At 38.8% G+C, this 15,799-nt stretch overlaps 1 protein-coding gene and 1 long non-coding RNA gene across 2 annotated transcripts; one reads left to right on the top strand and one right to left on the bottom strand.

Annotated features, from left to right (window-relative positions):
* Positions 1-4,492: 4,492 nt before the first annotated feature.
* Positions 4,493-9,175, top strand: LOC309714727 (vascular cell adhesion protein 1-like). The gene is made up of 6 exons (XM_082547389.1): positions 4,493-4,574; positions 5,883-5,948; positions 7,649-7,954; positions 8,536-8,805; positions 8,883-8,964; positions 9,072-9,175. Exons 1-6 carry the CDS (start codon positions 4,505-4,507, stop codon positions 9,151-9,153), a joined length of 876 nt encoding a protein of 291 aa, XP_082403515.1. The 5' UTR covers positions 4,493-4,504; the 3' UTR covers positions 9,154-9,175.
* Positions 9,176-12,585: 3,410 nt separating this feature from the next.
* On the bottom strand, positions 12,586-15,799 carry LOC309714733. The gene is made up of 3 exons (XR_014279008.1): positions 15,649-15,799; positions 15,360-15,447; positions 12,586-12,816 (listed from the first exon to the last, which is right to left on the bottom strand). It is a non-coding gene; the product is annotated as an uncharacterized lncRNA (long non-coding RNA).

Raw genomic sequence — 15,799 nt, 5'->3', positions numbered from 1 at the left:
TGCAGTTCCCGATCCGTACTGACTGAGGCCTTCCGGTCAGAAAGTCCAGGATCCAGTTGCAGAGGGAGGTGTTCAGGCCTAACAGGCTCAGCTTTCCGATCAGTTGTTGGGGGATGATCGTGTTAAATGCTGAGCTGAAATCTATGTACAGCATTCGGACGTGTGAGTCCTTCTTGTCCAAGTGTGTCAGGGCAAGATGGAGTGCAGTGGAGATGGCGTCGTCCGTTGAGCGGTTATGGCGGTATGCAAATTGCATTGGGTCCAGTGAGGGGGGCAGCAGGGTCTTGATGTGTCTCATGACGAGCCGTTCGAAGCACTTCATGATGGTGGGTGTAAGTGCGATAGGGCGGTAGTCATTGAGACAGGACACAGAAGACTTCTTGGGCACAGGGACGATGGTGGTGGCCTTGAAGCACGTGGGGACAACGGCACTGCTCAGAGAGATGTTGAAGATGTCGGTGAGAACATTTGCCAGCTGATCAGCACATTCTCTGAGCACTCTGCCTGGGATGTTGTCTGGTCCAGCAGCTTTACGTGGATTGACTCTGCGTAGAGTTTTCCTCACCTCAGCTGTAGTGAGACACAGGACCTGGTCGTTCGGAGGAGGGGTGGTCTAAAGAGGGAACCCAGAGTAAGAGCAAGTCCAGTGTCACAGTGCCGTCCTTTCTACATGGGCATTTCACACCACATGCAAAATACATTTCACTGTGAGCGTCAGCAGTGTCTGAAGATATATTGGCACAAGGCTCATGTCTCTGCAGCCCATGGTTTGGGAGATATGAGGAGGGGAAAATGCCTCCCGTTACAGAATTTCAGCTCTGATTTTCATGAAGTCTCTGTAGACTTTGAATTGGGAGTTTTCCGACCTTGTGTTGCTATGAGGCAATTTGCGAGAGAACTGCAACTGAACCTCCAACAATAATGCAATGACATTTTCTGAAAGCCAAAAACAATACCTACGTTTTGATGTATAATTTGTGTGGATGGAGCGAAAATTGAGTGAGTATTTGTTCAGACATGAACAACAGATTCAAACTTTTCAACGCGTGCTCTGTTCAGAGTGCCCTTAGCAATGATAGCAACCCATGTTCTGTCCTCATGATTCATGCAAAAGTTAAAAATTCATTGTAGGACAATGGTAAGAGATATGAAAGGGCTGAGTTATAGAGTGATAGATCAAGAATGGGAGAACATTTTAAAGTTGGAATGGTGTTTGTGGGTGAAATCATCTGGAAGTAGTTCAACAGAACAGCTCACCTCTGTTGTTCACCTGAAGAACAACAGAATTATCCTTCCAAGATATCTTCATGATACATTATCCTACATGTTTACTCAAAACAGGACCACTTTTACATAGCTGGTGCATGCGCTATGAGGCGAAACGCAACTTCTTTAAAAAACACTTGAAGAGTTTCAAAAATGTAACTAAAACATTGACAATAAAACATCAAAGTTATATTGCTTTCAGTTGGGAGACATGTGACCTCAAGAGACTGACCACTGGCCCAGGTAAAATGCTTTCTTTAAATGCAGTGGACTGGGGCTGTACGATAGCAGAGACTCTTCAGTTACCAATCAACACCAAGGTGTTAAATGTTAGATGGGCAAAACACCATTGAAATACTTATTGTGCAGATTTGATTGTTTGTATAAATAAAAGTCTATTGTGAAATGCTGGTGTTTCACAAGATCTACCATGTTGTTGTGAAGGATGAGAAGTTATTGTTGATTATGTTTGCACTGCAAACAGTGTCTCAATGAGCATTGTGAGATGAATTATCATCAATTTGCCAATACTGAACAATTCAAATGACCATTATCTCAGTGTTACTTACGTTCCACAATGATTAGTTAACACAACAAAACACACCTTTAAGCATTTAATGTCATTTTAAAGTGGATTTTTGGAGACATGGAACGTAAATGTGCCTGTCAAAGAGATTTTTCATAGTCCATGTTTTAGGTATATTTTTTCATTTCTAAAAAATGATTTATATATCGCAGTTCAGAGGGCTTTATACTGAACTTAGAGGTGTCATGTTTAAAATTTTCAGAAGGAATTCAGGAGAAAATATCTGTCGTTTAAAAAGATTTAATTTGCTTCAGCAGTTGAAATGACAAGTTTTACAGTACTGTACCTTTGGGTGAACCAGGGAACTGCATCAAAGAAAAGATGACACTGAATCAGGCAGTGCAGGTTTTATACTGCGACAATCACAAAGATTATTATGGCTATCTTCTCCCAACACAAACGTGGCAGTCTGCTGCGAATCCTCCTCGTTCAGTCCGACCTCACCTCGTATCTGCTCCTCCTCAGAAAGACAGAAAAGAAAAACAACCCCTGCGCAGCCTTGGCTATCTGTTGATTTCTAAGGCCCATTTCCGGACATCTTGTTCGGACTTCCTGAGACTATTCTAACCATTATCAGTATATGTGTAAGCATGCAGCAAAAAGGACCCTCAAACGCTGTACGCCCACTCTTCAACTTTGCTCTTTTGGACAAACATCTTGAGAAAGTTGAGGGTAAACAGGAATGTTTCCTCTGGATGAGTCCGACTCTACTCACCCCAGTCATAGCACCGGATGAAGTTTATTACCCTCAAAACAGAGCGCCAACTCGTTTATGAGCAAAATTGCATTCCGTATAAATAAAATAAAAAAACAGCTTTATCTAATAATTTAATAAAAAACAAAAATCAATAATTTTCAACCCTAATAGAGGATTAAACAAAGTATTGATGTTATCGCACATCCAGTACCAGCATTAGTACTCAATATTTAGATTGATGACCTCACCTCTAGTAGACACTGTTTTTGTAAGCTGTGTGAGATGACAGACAGAATATTTACTAATGTGCCTTTTTTATATTTGGTTGGTGTTTTATTTTGTTTCTTCTCAAAAAAAATTAAAATGCAGACCATATACTGTACAAAAAAGCTAACAATGGTAGGTAAGGTAACAATGAAGTGACCATATTTGGATGAGAGGGCGAAGTGTTAATGCTACCAAACATGGTTAGTGAGCAGCATCCATAAACTGTAAGGATGCAACACACAGAGACATCTGCTAATACAAAGTGTTGTACTAACCAGTTGAATTTCACTTTTCAAAACTGTGGCAAAAAGTTCTTGGTTGCTCTAAAGTGGAGAACAAACTTTAGGAGACTAAATAATGTGCCAGATTGTTAGTGATGGGAGACAAATTTGAATCTCTAACACATTCGAAATTGATTTTGTATGAAAAAAAAACACAACATGCTTTTTGTGAACATGCAGAAAGCGATGTTAGCACATAGTAGGGCTGGTTTACCAGGATTACCATGATTGAGATTCAGCACAGAAATAAAATAAACTGATGAATGCCACAAGAATACTTGGAATCACAAGAAGATAAGTTCAGTGAGTCATCAAGTTTATCTTTCTGTTACTTAATGGAGGTTCTGGAGTGGTGTGACAGGTTGTGCTGTGTGTACATACTGCAGACAGATTGGATTCCAGGGAAAGAATTGAAGCTCAGTCATGCCAATAGGACTCTTTGCAAACAAACAGAAGTTTTCACTGTATAAACATTACAAATAAAACAACACCAAAAACAACAAAACATAAATAACAGAAAGAACAAGCCAAGATATTTTTTATGCATCTTTCCTTTTTCCAAGTATCATCGCGCTGTAGCAAGCCAGCTACAGCGACTGGTTTCAGGTCTCCCCTGTCTACCGAATTCACTTTACCCGCTAATACAGGACTTTCTCCTCAACACCCTGTTTTTCTTAGCTTATGTAAAATCCTTTTTAGCATGTTTGCACAGTGGGGGGAGTACTTTTTTAGCCAGAAAAAACATTTCACTGTATGTTGTACCAGCTATAACTACATGTGACAAATAAATAAAGAATTGAATTGAATTGAATTGAATTGTACCTTCATCCTCCAACTGCAATCGCTTACCTGCCCGGCCCACTGGAGGATTCGCTGCCCAGCCTGTGTGTCCCGCCTTTGAGGAGGAAGGAACATCTATGCTGCCGATGCTCCTCACCACAGCCAGATTCCAGGACTTCAGAGCAGCCGGTTGTGGTGAGTAACGGTGACATTTTTTCCACACCTGTTGAAATACTGGCTGTTTCTTCTGGGGCAGTGTTTTGTGTAACAAAGACCGTTTCCATTCTGTCCTCCCAGACTATGTGCTTTGCTCACCCATGTCGAGCCACCTAAAACATTTACTTCACGATAATATTATGCTATTGCTTTTCTCATTTTTAATATGATTATTTTACAGTGCATTACAAGTATGTTGCTTCTGATGTCAGCATCATTTGTATCAGCAAAAGTTGTATATTAATACTGAGAATGACTAAAACATTACTGCAAGGTTAAGCTTTGAGGCTTTGACAAATACAAGCTAAAGATATGTTTAAGGATATCATCTGACTTCATTCACAGGAAATAAGCAGGAAGGACAAAACTGACTTCATTATGCAGTGCAGTGCAGCCAGTGGATGTCTCTATATGTTCTTCCTGAAATTTGCTACAGGCTGCTTCAGTTTACTCATAAGACCATCAGCAGACTTAATGTGGGGTAAGCAAACATTTTACAGCTTTTTATTCTTAAGTTTTAAACTAAAACTTATTTTGTTATTCTTCTTTATTTATTTAATTACATTTTTATTTAAAGCTTTATTTAACCAGGAAATAAAATAACTCTCCATATTAAAAATCTCTGTTACAAGAATCTACACAAAGAACATTTTATTGTCAATGTGTATAAATTGACAGAATCGGTTGTTTATTGCCTTTTATTTCATTAAAACAGCTAGGTTATTTTGCTCGCTAAAAAGGGAACAAGCTTGTGCCTGCATGTGAACATGCTAACACTTTTTCTTAATCAGCATGTCCTGTTTCTAAACTTCCTCCTAACAACAATGGTGCATGTTTTACTGTAAAAATAGTATAAACCTGTTGTGTAATGCTGTGGGAGGCAGGCAGGATAGGACCAAAAATGCAGAACACAAAGCAGGGCTGAACTCAGAAACTTTATTGCTGGATTAATCAAACATGTAGAAACTAGGAAATGATAAGGAACCTAAACTGGGAAATACAACAGGTGGAAACACCGCTGGAATGAGTCTGACTAATGAAACAGGGGAGGCAAAACCAAATATAATCCACACGGGACAAGAGACTAACACAATAAATCCAGAAACAGAGAGAGACCAGTCATAGGAAAACATGGGAAACACACTGACATCCAAACTGGCAAAATACAGGGAACAGAGGGAGGAGACAGAGACAAGACAAGGAAGAGAGTGAGGGACCAAGAGAGAACAGAGGTACCAGACAGACACACAGAGACAAGACTTACTTTACATAGAAACACAGGATGGCAAAGACTAAACTAACCAACATAATAACAAATGCTGACTGACGACAAATACAAAATATAGAACTATAATACAAGGATAACAAAACAGAAAACTCCTAAACATTCCCAAAATTAAAAAACTCTGGGTCACAGTGACAAATCTTACACTAACACTCCACACTTCTGTAAGGCACATTTTACTTTTTTTTTTCACCGCAACTAAATGATGCATCAAATAATTTATTTAGTGTTTTAATTTGACATGAACTCTGAGATATATTGTTTTTATTGCATTTCAGTTATTTTCGCATAGTTCCACAGGTGTACTTAAAAATTACAAAAATGACACAAACCACTGATACGGATGAAAAATGTGATTGCACAGAATGAGTTTGTATTGAAAAGTTGGTTTAAAGACAACATTGTGTAAAAGCTCCACATGTGAAATGATTCAAAACAATGATTTTATTTCTTTTTTATCTGTTTATCTGATTCTTGCCGTTGCTTTTTTATTTGTAAACACAGGGAAGGAGTTTCTGTCTGTGAACATTTTGACTGTCGGTGTGCTTCTGATTGGTCTCTTTCTTTCAGGTGAGCTGATTGTTCAGCTATTCAAAGGCATTGTTGAAAAGATTTTTTAATTTAACCTCATTTTGAAACAAAATGGAAGACCTTTGAAAACAGAGTCAACTGTTCATGTCCTGACGAAAACTGTAACACTTACATATAAACATTGAACTGCAAACATGAAAAGAACAGCATTTTGTTAACCATGACACTGTACTTACAGCTGCTTTGCCTGATTGTCATGATGGAGCAGACCTCTTCATAACGGCTCCAAAGAAGCTGGAAGCACTGAGTGGATCTTGTTTGCATATTTCATGTAGCTTCAGACCCAAAGAAGGACAGACATTTATCAGCACAAGAAAAACCTTTGGAGTGTGGATTAAAAGTTATCATAGAGTTACCAGAAACAATGTGATCTTCAACAGTAGTGGAGCAGTTAGCATCTATCCAATGAGTATTACTGGGAACCTGAGTCAGAGAGACTGCACCACTCTGTTTTCTAATTTAACCACAAACTACACAGACACATACTTCTTCAGAGTAGAGAGTGAACCATTCAAGGCAACAGCTCATTGTGATTCTCTTCAAATAACAATCAGAGGTAAAGAATTTTGAATTCATTTCTAACATAAAAATATATGCCTTCATTCTGAAAGTTGCAGTAACCCTACAGTCACAATGACTGTTCTGATTTATTTCATTTAAAAAAATGTGTGAAATTTTCAGAAAGATTTTTTTTAAAAGCCCAGAACCCAAATACAGGGATTTACAAACCATGTACAAACAACATATCAAGGGTTAAAACTGGGAAATTAGATTGTTTTATAAGTAAAATAGAAAGAAAGAACATCGAATTTTTCTGAGTCTGAGACAAACATAATTTTCATTGTTGCATAATATACAAAATCATTTTTAAGACCAGAACCTGACCTTAAAAATGATTAAGCACACGGACTCTTTCCCTACGAATAAAGAACCCGTTTGGTTCTTTAGTCATCGGGATTATTGTCTGAAGGCCAAGAAAGATGCCCAACAGATTTAATTTACCGAGTGGATCATCACAGTCTTGCCGTACTGGTCCATCTGATTGACCTTTTGTTATTATCATTTATTTATTTTATTTTATTTTCAGCTGTTACTTGTTTAGGAGATCTTACATACAAACCTAGAGAAAGCAGTAGTGTTTGTGCATCTTTAGAATACAAATCAGCACTTGTTTTGACCACTGGTTGTCACTTATAGAATTTATAGAAATCCCTGTACACAATCTTCAATCTTTGCATGTTTTCTGTTGAGAACTTTTTTTTTTAACATTGTTTAACTATTTACCTCAACACTCTTTGAGAATGATAAATCCCTCACATGTTCAGTTCTGAAAACCAAAAAAAAAAAGAAAGAAATTTTGACATTACACAATATTTCTAGTATTTTCTCACCCTCGCCTCAACTTTGTTTTTAAATAGATTGTTTAATAATGTCTATGTTATTCAAAACTAATCCAATGTCTCACATTTTATCCTTAAATGTGTTGTTCTTGTACCATTTTTGATTCGTTATAATGTTTCATTGAGTTGTACATAGGTGCATTCAGTGGATTACATACTAAGTCTCAACTGCTTTATAGATGGGTTTGTTAAACTGCTATTTAGTGCATATGAGTAAACCTGCAAATGCACACCAATTAAACTCTTTTTTTAAACTATGTTTGTGATGTGAAACCACAGATTCTCCTTGGAGGCCCGATATTACAATCCCAGGTGATCTGAAGGAGAAGGAGTCTGTCACTATAACCTGCTCAGCTCTCACTCCCTGTCCACACTCCCCTCCTCAACTCACCTGGAATCTCCAACAAGACTCTCACAACAAAATAGAGGAAAACACAGATGGAAGCTTTACAACTAAAATCCAGCAGAACATCACTCTGTCAGACACACATGATGGAAAGAAGATCAGCTGCTCTGCCAGATATCCTGTGAACCAAGGAAACGACACCAAGACAGCAGAGACAGAAGAGACTCTCAGTGTTTCATGTAAGACAATCAGAGTTTGTTATTTGAACCTGTCAGCTCATCATGATTCGTGGGATATAATTTTTAAGTAGTTTTTATAAGGACAGCCCAGTCATCCATGAAATTTTAAAAATGAAGAAAAAAGAAATACTTAATTTATCCTGAAATGATTGTGTTACAGCAGTCAAAATGTGAAACTAATTCTATGAATACAAATTTATATGTGATAATGTAGGGAGTCTAAATTTAGCGCTGCTGGTGGTAAAGATTTTCTGCATCTGTCCTTGTGGCAGCAGAGTTAAAAAGATTTTAACTCTGCTGCAAGTTTTCAACTCCATGTGCAGTGGGGTGAAAGTACCTCTGTGTTGGATGTAAAGTGACTAGTGCACAATGACTATGGTGCTCATGGTCAGAGTTAAGCAGCATAAAGGGTTGTAGAGATAAATGTGAAGCTAAGTTGATGATGGTTATATAGTGTATACTATAAAGAAATCATAAAAAGTGTCAGTATGAGGCGCAGAGAAATCATACCATAGCAATGAACGAGAGCCAACTGAATACTATAGTGAAAAATAGTTATCTAACTCGCTTTTTTTTCTTAGATGCTCCTAAAGACACCTCAGCATCCATCAGTCCATCAGGTTTGGTGTCAGCAGGCAGCTGGGTGAACCTGACCTGCTCCAGCAGAGCCAAACCTCCAGTCAGCAACTTCACCTGGTTCAAGAAGAGCAGAGATGGAGCTGTGAAAGTATCTGAAGGAGAGATTTACAGCTTCAATGTAACAGATGGAGGAGTTTATTACTGTGTGGCCACTAATGATCTGGGTAATCAGACATCAGCAGAGAGTCATGTGACTGTTACTTACAATGAAGGTAAAGTAGGTTAGTTAGTTATTTTCATTTTGTCACTTCATACATACATTTAACACTAAAATCTGGTTTGATTTCAGCTGGCATACTGGTTGGTGTCTACACTATAGTGAAGATTGTGGGAATCATAATGCTTGTGAGCACACTGGGCATGTTTGAGTGGTGAGAAAAATGTTTCTGTGATACACTCAATTGAACTTACAGAATAACTGTTCTGTAGTAAAACAAAAGGGATTTGTTTTTCATTGATTTCTTTGTTTTTCCTTCAGCTGGTTCAGCTCAAGATGCTCCAACAATCCAGAGACAGAAAGCTGTCAGATGAGCAGAGTCACATCACAACACATCAACTAAAGTTTCTGCAGGACAAACTCCACCTTAAAATGTCACTAAATTACTCCAGAGTGCACCTTGGACATCTCGCCAATCTGATGCAGGGCTAACACATGCTGCCCTCTATTCACATCACTAATACTGTATTAAATAACTTGCTGCCCCCTTTGTGGAATTTTGCCCATCCAATTATAAATGCTTGAAAGTGAATGCCATCCTGTATTAAATAAGACATGGAAATAGCAATTGAGATATCTGTGTAGGTTCTCAGTCTTTTATTTCATGGAAGTCTAAGTCACTTGGAAAGCAAGCGACAAGAATTCTTCGTCTCTTGAAGACATTGCATCTCTAATCTAAGATGCTTCTTCAGTTCTAAAACCACATGGTTGAAGGTCCCAGTTATTTAAACCCTAGTGAGGGTTGTACCTGAAGAGGATCCTTGTACCAGTATTAATTATATGCCTCATCACATGAGCCAAGGTGAGAAAAAAGGTGTGGGTCATTACCACCAAACCAGAGGTTTTCAGTGAAACCATTGTGAAACCTTGTCTTACTCTATCATGTGACGCAAAATGTGAGTAGAGGTGAGATACCTGGGAAGGGATCTGAAAACTACACTGTAAGTGACAGTTGGTGTCGTAAGCCACCACCTCTGTTAAATAATGATCATTTACAGTGGATAATGGCCTCTATTTGTCCTCTTTCAAACCATTCGTATTCTGGTCCAAAATGGGAACATTTGCACCTTTATCCTTTAGATGCAGATGTACAGTTGAGTCTTGTCCTGTTGAGGTGGACCTGAGTAGCTCCTCTATGTTGTGTCATGTATTTATGGAGTGGCTGTTTGGTTTCTCCAATGTAGAGGTCAGAGCACTCCTCGTTGCACTGTATAGCATACACTATGTTGCTTAGTTTGTGAGTTTTAAATGACCCTCACGAACTTGCAACACCAGGGAGAAAACATTCCCCCTAAGCCAGAAGGCAAAGAAAAAGAACACACTCATTTAAAAAAAAACCAACATAAAATAAACCTGTGGTTATTACAACTGTGCTTTCATCAAATCAGCAAAGATGCACAGGAAAGAAGGTCAGACACCAACTAGGGGTAATCACAAGGACAAACTGAACATTTTCATATGTATGTCTTATGTAGCAGGTTTATCAGAGGGACACAGGAGAATTTTCTCCAAGCAAGGCATCCAAATCCACTTCAAATCGAGCCACAACCTAAGTTAAAAAATAGTTAAACTGCCAAACTCACCTCAAATTAACAGCTAGATCGTTCAAACTTGGACAAAATATGATCTTCCAGCATTGTGTATGTGACTAGTGCACAATGACTTTGGTGCTCATGGTCAGAGTTAAGTTACACAAGGGGTAGTAGAGATAAATTTGAAATTAAGAAAATGATGGTTGTGTAGTGTATACTATAGAGTAAACATAAAAAGTACACTGTGAGTGTAGAGGATGGAAATCAGCCAGAACAACTATGCAAATCCACAAAAGCAGCAGTTCAGCTGATCACAGCTTGTACATTAAGACAGTCTAGAAATCTTGTACTGTACTTTTTCACTTTTACTTGAGTAAAGAACTTCAATCAGTACTTCAACTTTTACTGGAGTATTTTTTAACACTAGTATCTATGCTAGTCTAATTTATTTAATTATTGTAAAAAAAAAAACCCAACCTTTTCAAAACACATAAATAAAGACAAAAATGTGTGAAATGTAAGAAAAAACTATATAAAATGATTTATTAATTAAATACAAAGGAGTTTGTCAAGGGAATTAAAACGAATTGACTATGTGCACGTTAGCATATGCTACTTCCGGTGCGGAAACTCCTGTGGGGAGCTTTGTTTCCGGTGTCCTATTCGCGCCTTGTTTACGGTCCAAAACAAGTTAAGCAAATGAATGAATCAAGCGGCGATTTACATTTCTATAGATGTCTTGGGCATTTACCCAATATATCTGTAAATGATGTTCATCGACTTGTCGATATTTTTACCCCGCACCTCAGAGCAAAAAGAGAAAAGGGAGTCAAATGTTATATTTCTCAGTATCTGTAAACAGTGGTCCCTCGTTTATCGCGGGTGTTATGTTCTAAAAACAACCAGCAATAGGTGAAATCAAGTAGCCAATTTTATTTTTTGACAGTGCAAAATGTTTCGTCGACATCCAGTACTGCACTTCAGAGTCACACTGCTAGCGATCGATGCAGCGATTCTGTACTGTACAGGAGACACGTCACGGAGGAGATCGTCAGCAGCGATCAGGACGCAGGACAATGTGATGTAAAAAAAAAAAAAGCATGCAAACTTGCACTAAAAAAATCTGCGAAACAGTGAGGTGAAAGGTGAACCGCGTTATAGCGAGGGGCCGCTGTAATTTTGAAGGTAAGTCACAACATACCCTTCGTAAATACTAATGTATAGAAACCCTTACCAGCAATCATTAATTTTTTGTGTGGCTTTTTTTCACGGTTTGTTAACATGCTGTGTAGGTGTGTACTTGACTAGCTGATATCGACATAACGGGGAAACATCTGGTTTGACTTTTTTTCACCTGTAGTTTTAATGCTGAACATTTGCCTGTTTAAATCATAAGACCAGTCACTATACAGAGATGTGCTTCTGAATGTGGACGATGTGTCTTCTGCTGCAGCAATGCAGTTCTGCTTGTGTTGAGTGATGTAAACAACTGATCGATCTAAACTCTTTAAACGTCAAAATTGATCATTCGATTTTTTATGACACAACAGTGGTGAGTGTTCCCACCTTCTGCTCTTTGTAACTTAACGCGATCTTTCCGTTTTCGAGTTTTGGACATGATTTTGGAGTATATCTTCGCAGTAGCCATTGACCGCAAAGTAAAGCTACCGGAAATGTACAACCCTACATCCGGTCTCAAACCAGGAAGTTAGCATTTTCTCGTGCACAGGGTCTATTAAAATTGATGTCATTATGTACAGAGGCGGAGCCAGACATTTGAAACACCCGGGGCTTAGCCCTAAAGGGTAGTATGCATGTGGGATTTTTTTTTTTTTTTTGGGGGGGGGGGGGGGGGTAAAAATGACTGAAAGATTAATAGGCTCTGTTTTGAGTTTTGTTCAAAAAAGAATGACTTCATATATGGGAAAATATATATCACATATGCAGGACACCTTAAACTAGTTTTTTAATTAAGCAGCAAGGCAGAACAAAATCGGGGCTGTATCAAGACACAGGGACTAAACCCCAATTCAACCAGACCCAGAACTGATCCGGAATTAAAACAGGACTACAACAGTTCAAAATCAGGACTACTGAGGACTTAACAAAGACAGAACCAGAATCAGAACTAGATGATAGCACTAAAAATCCTCATAGACCTGCACTACACTTATTTTTTTAATTCTACTAAAGTCCACTATTTAGATTTAGAAAAGTTTATATAATTATTTAGCCTTGTTGTGCAAACAAGCCTGCAAAACTTAATAAATATAGAATTTGAAAAATAGCAAACCTAAAAAGAAACACTAGGTACGAGATACATGAGGACCTATGATACGGTGATACTTTTGGTAAACAACCATTTGACTAACATGTGTGTCTCACCTGCTCTTGTTCATCTGTTCTGTCCTCATTCTCCATCTCCCTCTCTGTTCCTCTCTCTCCCTCTCTGTTCCTCTCTCTCCCTCTTTGTGCTGACAATCATCAAATATACAGTTGAAACCAGATATTTACACACTCTTCAGATCAAAACACAAACACTTTTTTAATTGTAACATCAAATCAGACTAAATGTTTATTTTTTTAGATTGATAAATATAAAAAACATATTTGCTAACTTTAAGAGTAAAGAGAGAAACTATCTGTATTTCTTAATTGCAAATGGCACCAAATTGTATTCAAAACTGAGCCACACTTATTGTCATGGTCCTGAGTCTGAGGACTCAGTGTTTTGTGTTTCCTTATGCTTTTGTTCATTCCGAGTGTGTATTCTGTTGTGATTTTGCCATTTGTTAGGTTTCTGTTCTTTGCCTGCCTGCTCCCACTTCTCTGTGTTCCCTCTGTCTGTCCATGGTGTTATTGTGTCTGCTCATGAGTCTGCCTGTCATGTTCAGTGTCCTGTCTGATTCTCTGTGTCTGTTAGTTTCCTGTTTTATTCTGAAAGTTCATGTCTCATGTCAGTGTGTTCAGTTTTACCTCTCCCCTGTCTCGTTAGCCTTATTGCTCCCAGCTGTGTCTCCCTCCTGTGGCCCATTCCCTGATTACTCCCCGTGTATTTAAGCCCTGTGTTTTCCTGTGCTCTCTGTCGCGTCGTCTGTTTAACGCCGTGTCCGTTGGCATCATTCTGTGTAACCTGGTGTTTAGTCTGCGTCTCTCTGCCATCTTTCATTGTGTATTTTGTTCCTCCCCCTGTGCGTGTTTGGTTTAAGTTGAGTTCTTTAGTTTTCCCCAGTTTAGGTTGGTTTACTCCCCGCTCTGCTCCTCCTGTTTTTGTCACCTTATCACTAGTGATGGGCAGATGAAGCCCCATGAAGCACTGAAGCTTTTCATCCAATTGGTTCACCCCAACGCGAAGCTTCATGAAGCTTCATTTGCTCTAGCAGGACACCTACTGGACGTAAAAATAATAGCTGGCATGAATTTGAAGAGTGTGGCATTTTGCACACAGCCTGTAAATGTCAACAACAAAAGGAGTGTGTAAAACATGTATATTGTAGTGATGGCAGTATACTGTGTATATTTATAGTGGCAGTATGGGAAATGATTATTTGGAAATGCTTGAAATGGAAATGATCATTTACTGTGAGGTGAGGTGTGGTTGGGGTGTGGACAGTAGTTGTGCTTTTGTAACGTTGAGGTATGGACAGCTACACACTGAGGCTTTGAGCCTCAGTCCTGCCTGTTCACATTTTATTCTGTAAAAACTAAATTTTCACTGCTTTTACGACCTTTTTAGTGGGGAGAACATAGCTAGGATTTAATGATTTAACAAGTCTTTTGAATCCTTTGTCCTCCACAATGCTAAATAGCTGTGAGTCCTCAATCACCATGCTGACCAGGTCTTCATCTATTTGAGATTGTTCTCCTGAGGAAAGACAATAAAGACAAAGCACAAATATAAATATCACACACGTAACTTATTACAGTTGTATAATATTGTTATATCATTTAGTAACATTACTGCATCCTATATTATCATTGCATTTGATGGCTCACCTGGTCTTGCTCCACAATCGGTGTTCCCCTTATTCTCATGCAAAGCTCTGTAGTGCCTAAGCATGGATGAGGTGTTGTTGTTATATCCCAGCTCCCTGGCACATAGCAAACACTTCACCTTGTACAAAAGTAAAGACAGCTTAACATAAATTGTATTGCACCATCAGTATCATGAAAATACATCTTCTGTAGAAATTTACATACCTTGTTGGGAGGAATAAGATCAAAATGTTCCCTCACAGGGGAGGACATCCTCCTCTTCTTAGCTGGCTCCATTCTCTCCAGACTTTCTCTCCTCACTCTCATAAACCTCCAAACGGTCTCCAAACTCACACTAACCGCAACTCTCCATCAAACACCCACATTTTTGAATGAAGTCTGAGGGGTTTATATCGCTGTCATATCTCGCGGCAAAGTTCGAACCACTTCATGAACCAGTCACGTGGTACAGCCGGGCAGCGAGGCTTCGGACGTCATCATTTTCAGCTCCTCCCATAAATGAAGCAAGCCTCGATACGCGCTTCGCGGAAACGCCCCCTCCATTACTCGACACACGCTCCGAAGCCTCGATACAGAACGTCCCATCACTACTTATCACCTCTGCAAATAAATATTCACTCGCACCCCAGTCAGTGCCTGCATCTTGGATCCTTTACTCAATTCACCACACGACTGCTGTGCAGCCGTGACACTTATGGAGCTCCACAGTTCTTCTCCTGGTGTTTTGGTTGACATCTCTTGATTTTCCCATGTCAAAGAAACAGGCTCTGTGTTTTTCCTTATATGCAGCTCTGTCTCTCTTTATTCTGACATTTAACTAATTCAAAATATATTTCAATATTTATCTAAAACAAAAGTTTACTCTAAATTGATGTTGTACAGTAAAAATGTTTTCTCCCTAAAGTGTATGTAAATATCTGGTTACAAATGTGAATATCCTGCTGTGTACTGAAATCCCTCTTGTTTTGCATAGAAATATACTGAACAACATACAAAGCATAATATATAAAATAACATTTACCTGAGTTTTTTCTTTGAAAGAACCCTCTAATGTCCATTCTTATATTTCAGTACATAACTGAAACCGATTTAGTCGGGGAGGGTAAGAACTGAAAATATGAAATAAACACACGTAAGATAAGACTCTCTAAAAAAAATAGCATTTATTCGGCTTTTCATTTCGCCATTTGTTGATTCACTTGAAGAGCAAGTAACGTAATATTGGTGAAGTGATCAGTTTGATATCAATCTTTCGTGATGCACCGTCATATTTACATTATTTGTATGGTACGAATGATTTGCTTTGGTACCTGGTCAAACTTAAGCTCTCCTTAGTATGGCTGGCTCCGTTTCTCCAACAGCGCACTGACAGGCAGCAGCTGCCCCGCCCCCTCGCTCAGTCGCCTAGTGCCTGAGCTCGGATCATACCAATATCAGGGGGGATTCACGCACAGTCGTAAA

This window comes from Aulonocara stuartgranti, assembly GCF_965226115.1.
Source record: "Aulonocara stuartgranti genome assembly, chromosome: 9".
NCBI lineage: Eukaryota > Metazoa > Chordata > Actinopteri > Cichliformes > Cichlidae > Aulonocara > Aulonocara stuartgranti.
Note: the sequence above shows the minus strand (reverse complement) of the source record. Positions and strands in the feature narration are given on the sequence as shown.

Bases quoted from the DNA above. Each gene is read 5' to 3' on its own strand.
- LOC309714727 (XM_082547389.1), top strand. From the start codon at position 4,505: ATGTTCTTCCTGAAATTTGCTACAGGCTGCTTCAGTTTACTCATAAGA. The intron at 7,955-8,535 runs GTAAGACAATCA...TTTTTTTCTTAG, and splicing joins AGAGACTCTCAGTGTTTCAT to ATGCTCCTAAAGACACCTCA. The intron at 8,965-9,071 runs GTGAGAAAAATG...TTTTTCCTTCAG, and splicing joins ACACTGGGCATGTTTGAGTG to CTGGTTCAGCTCAAGATGCT.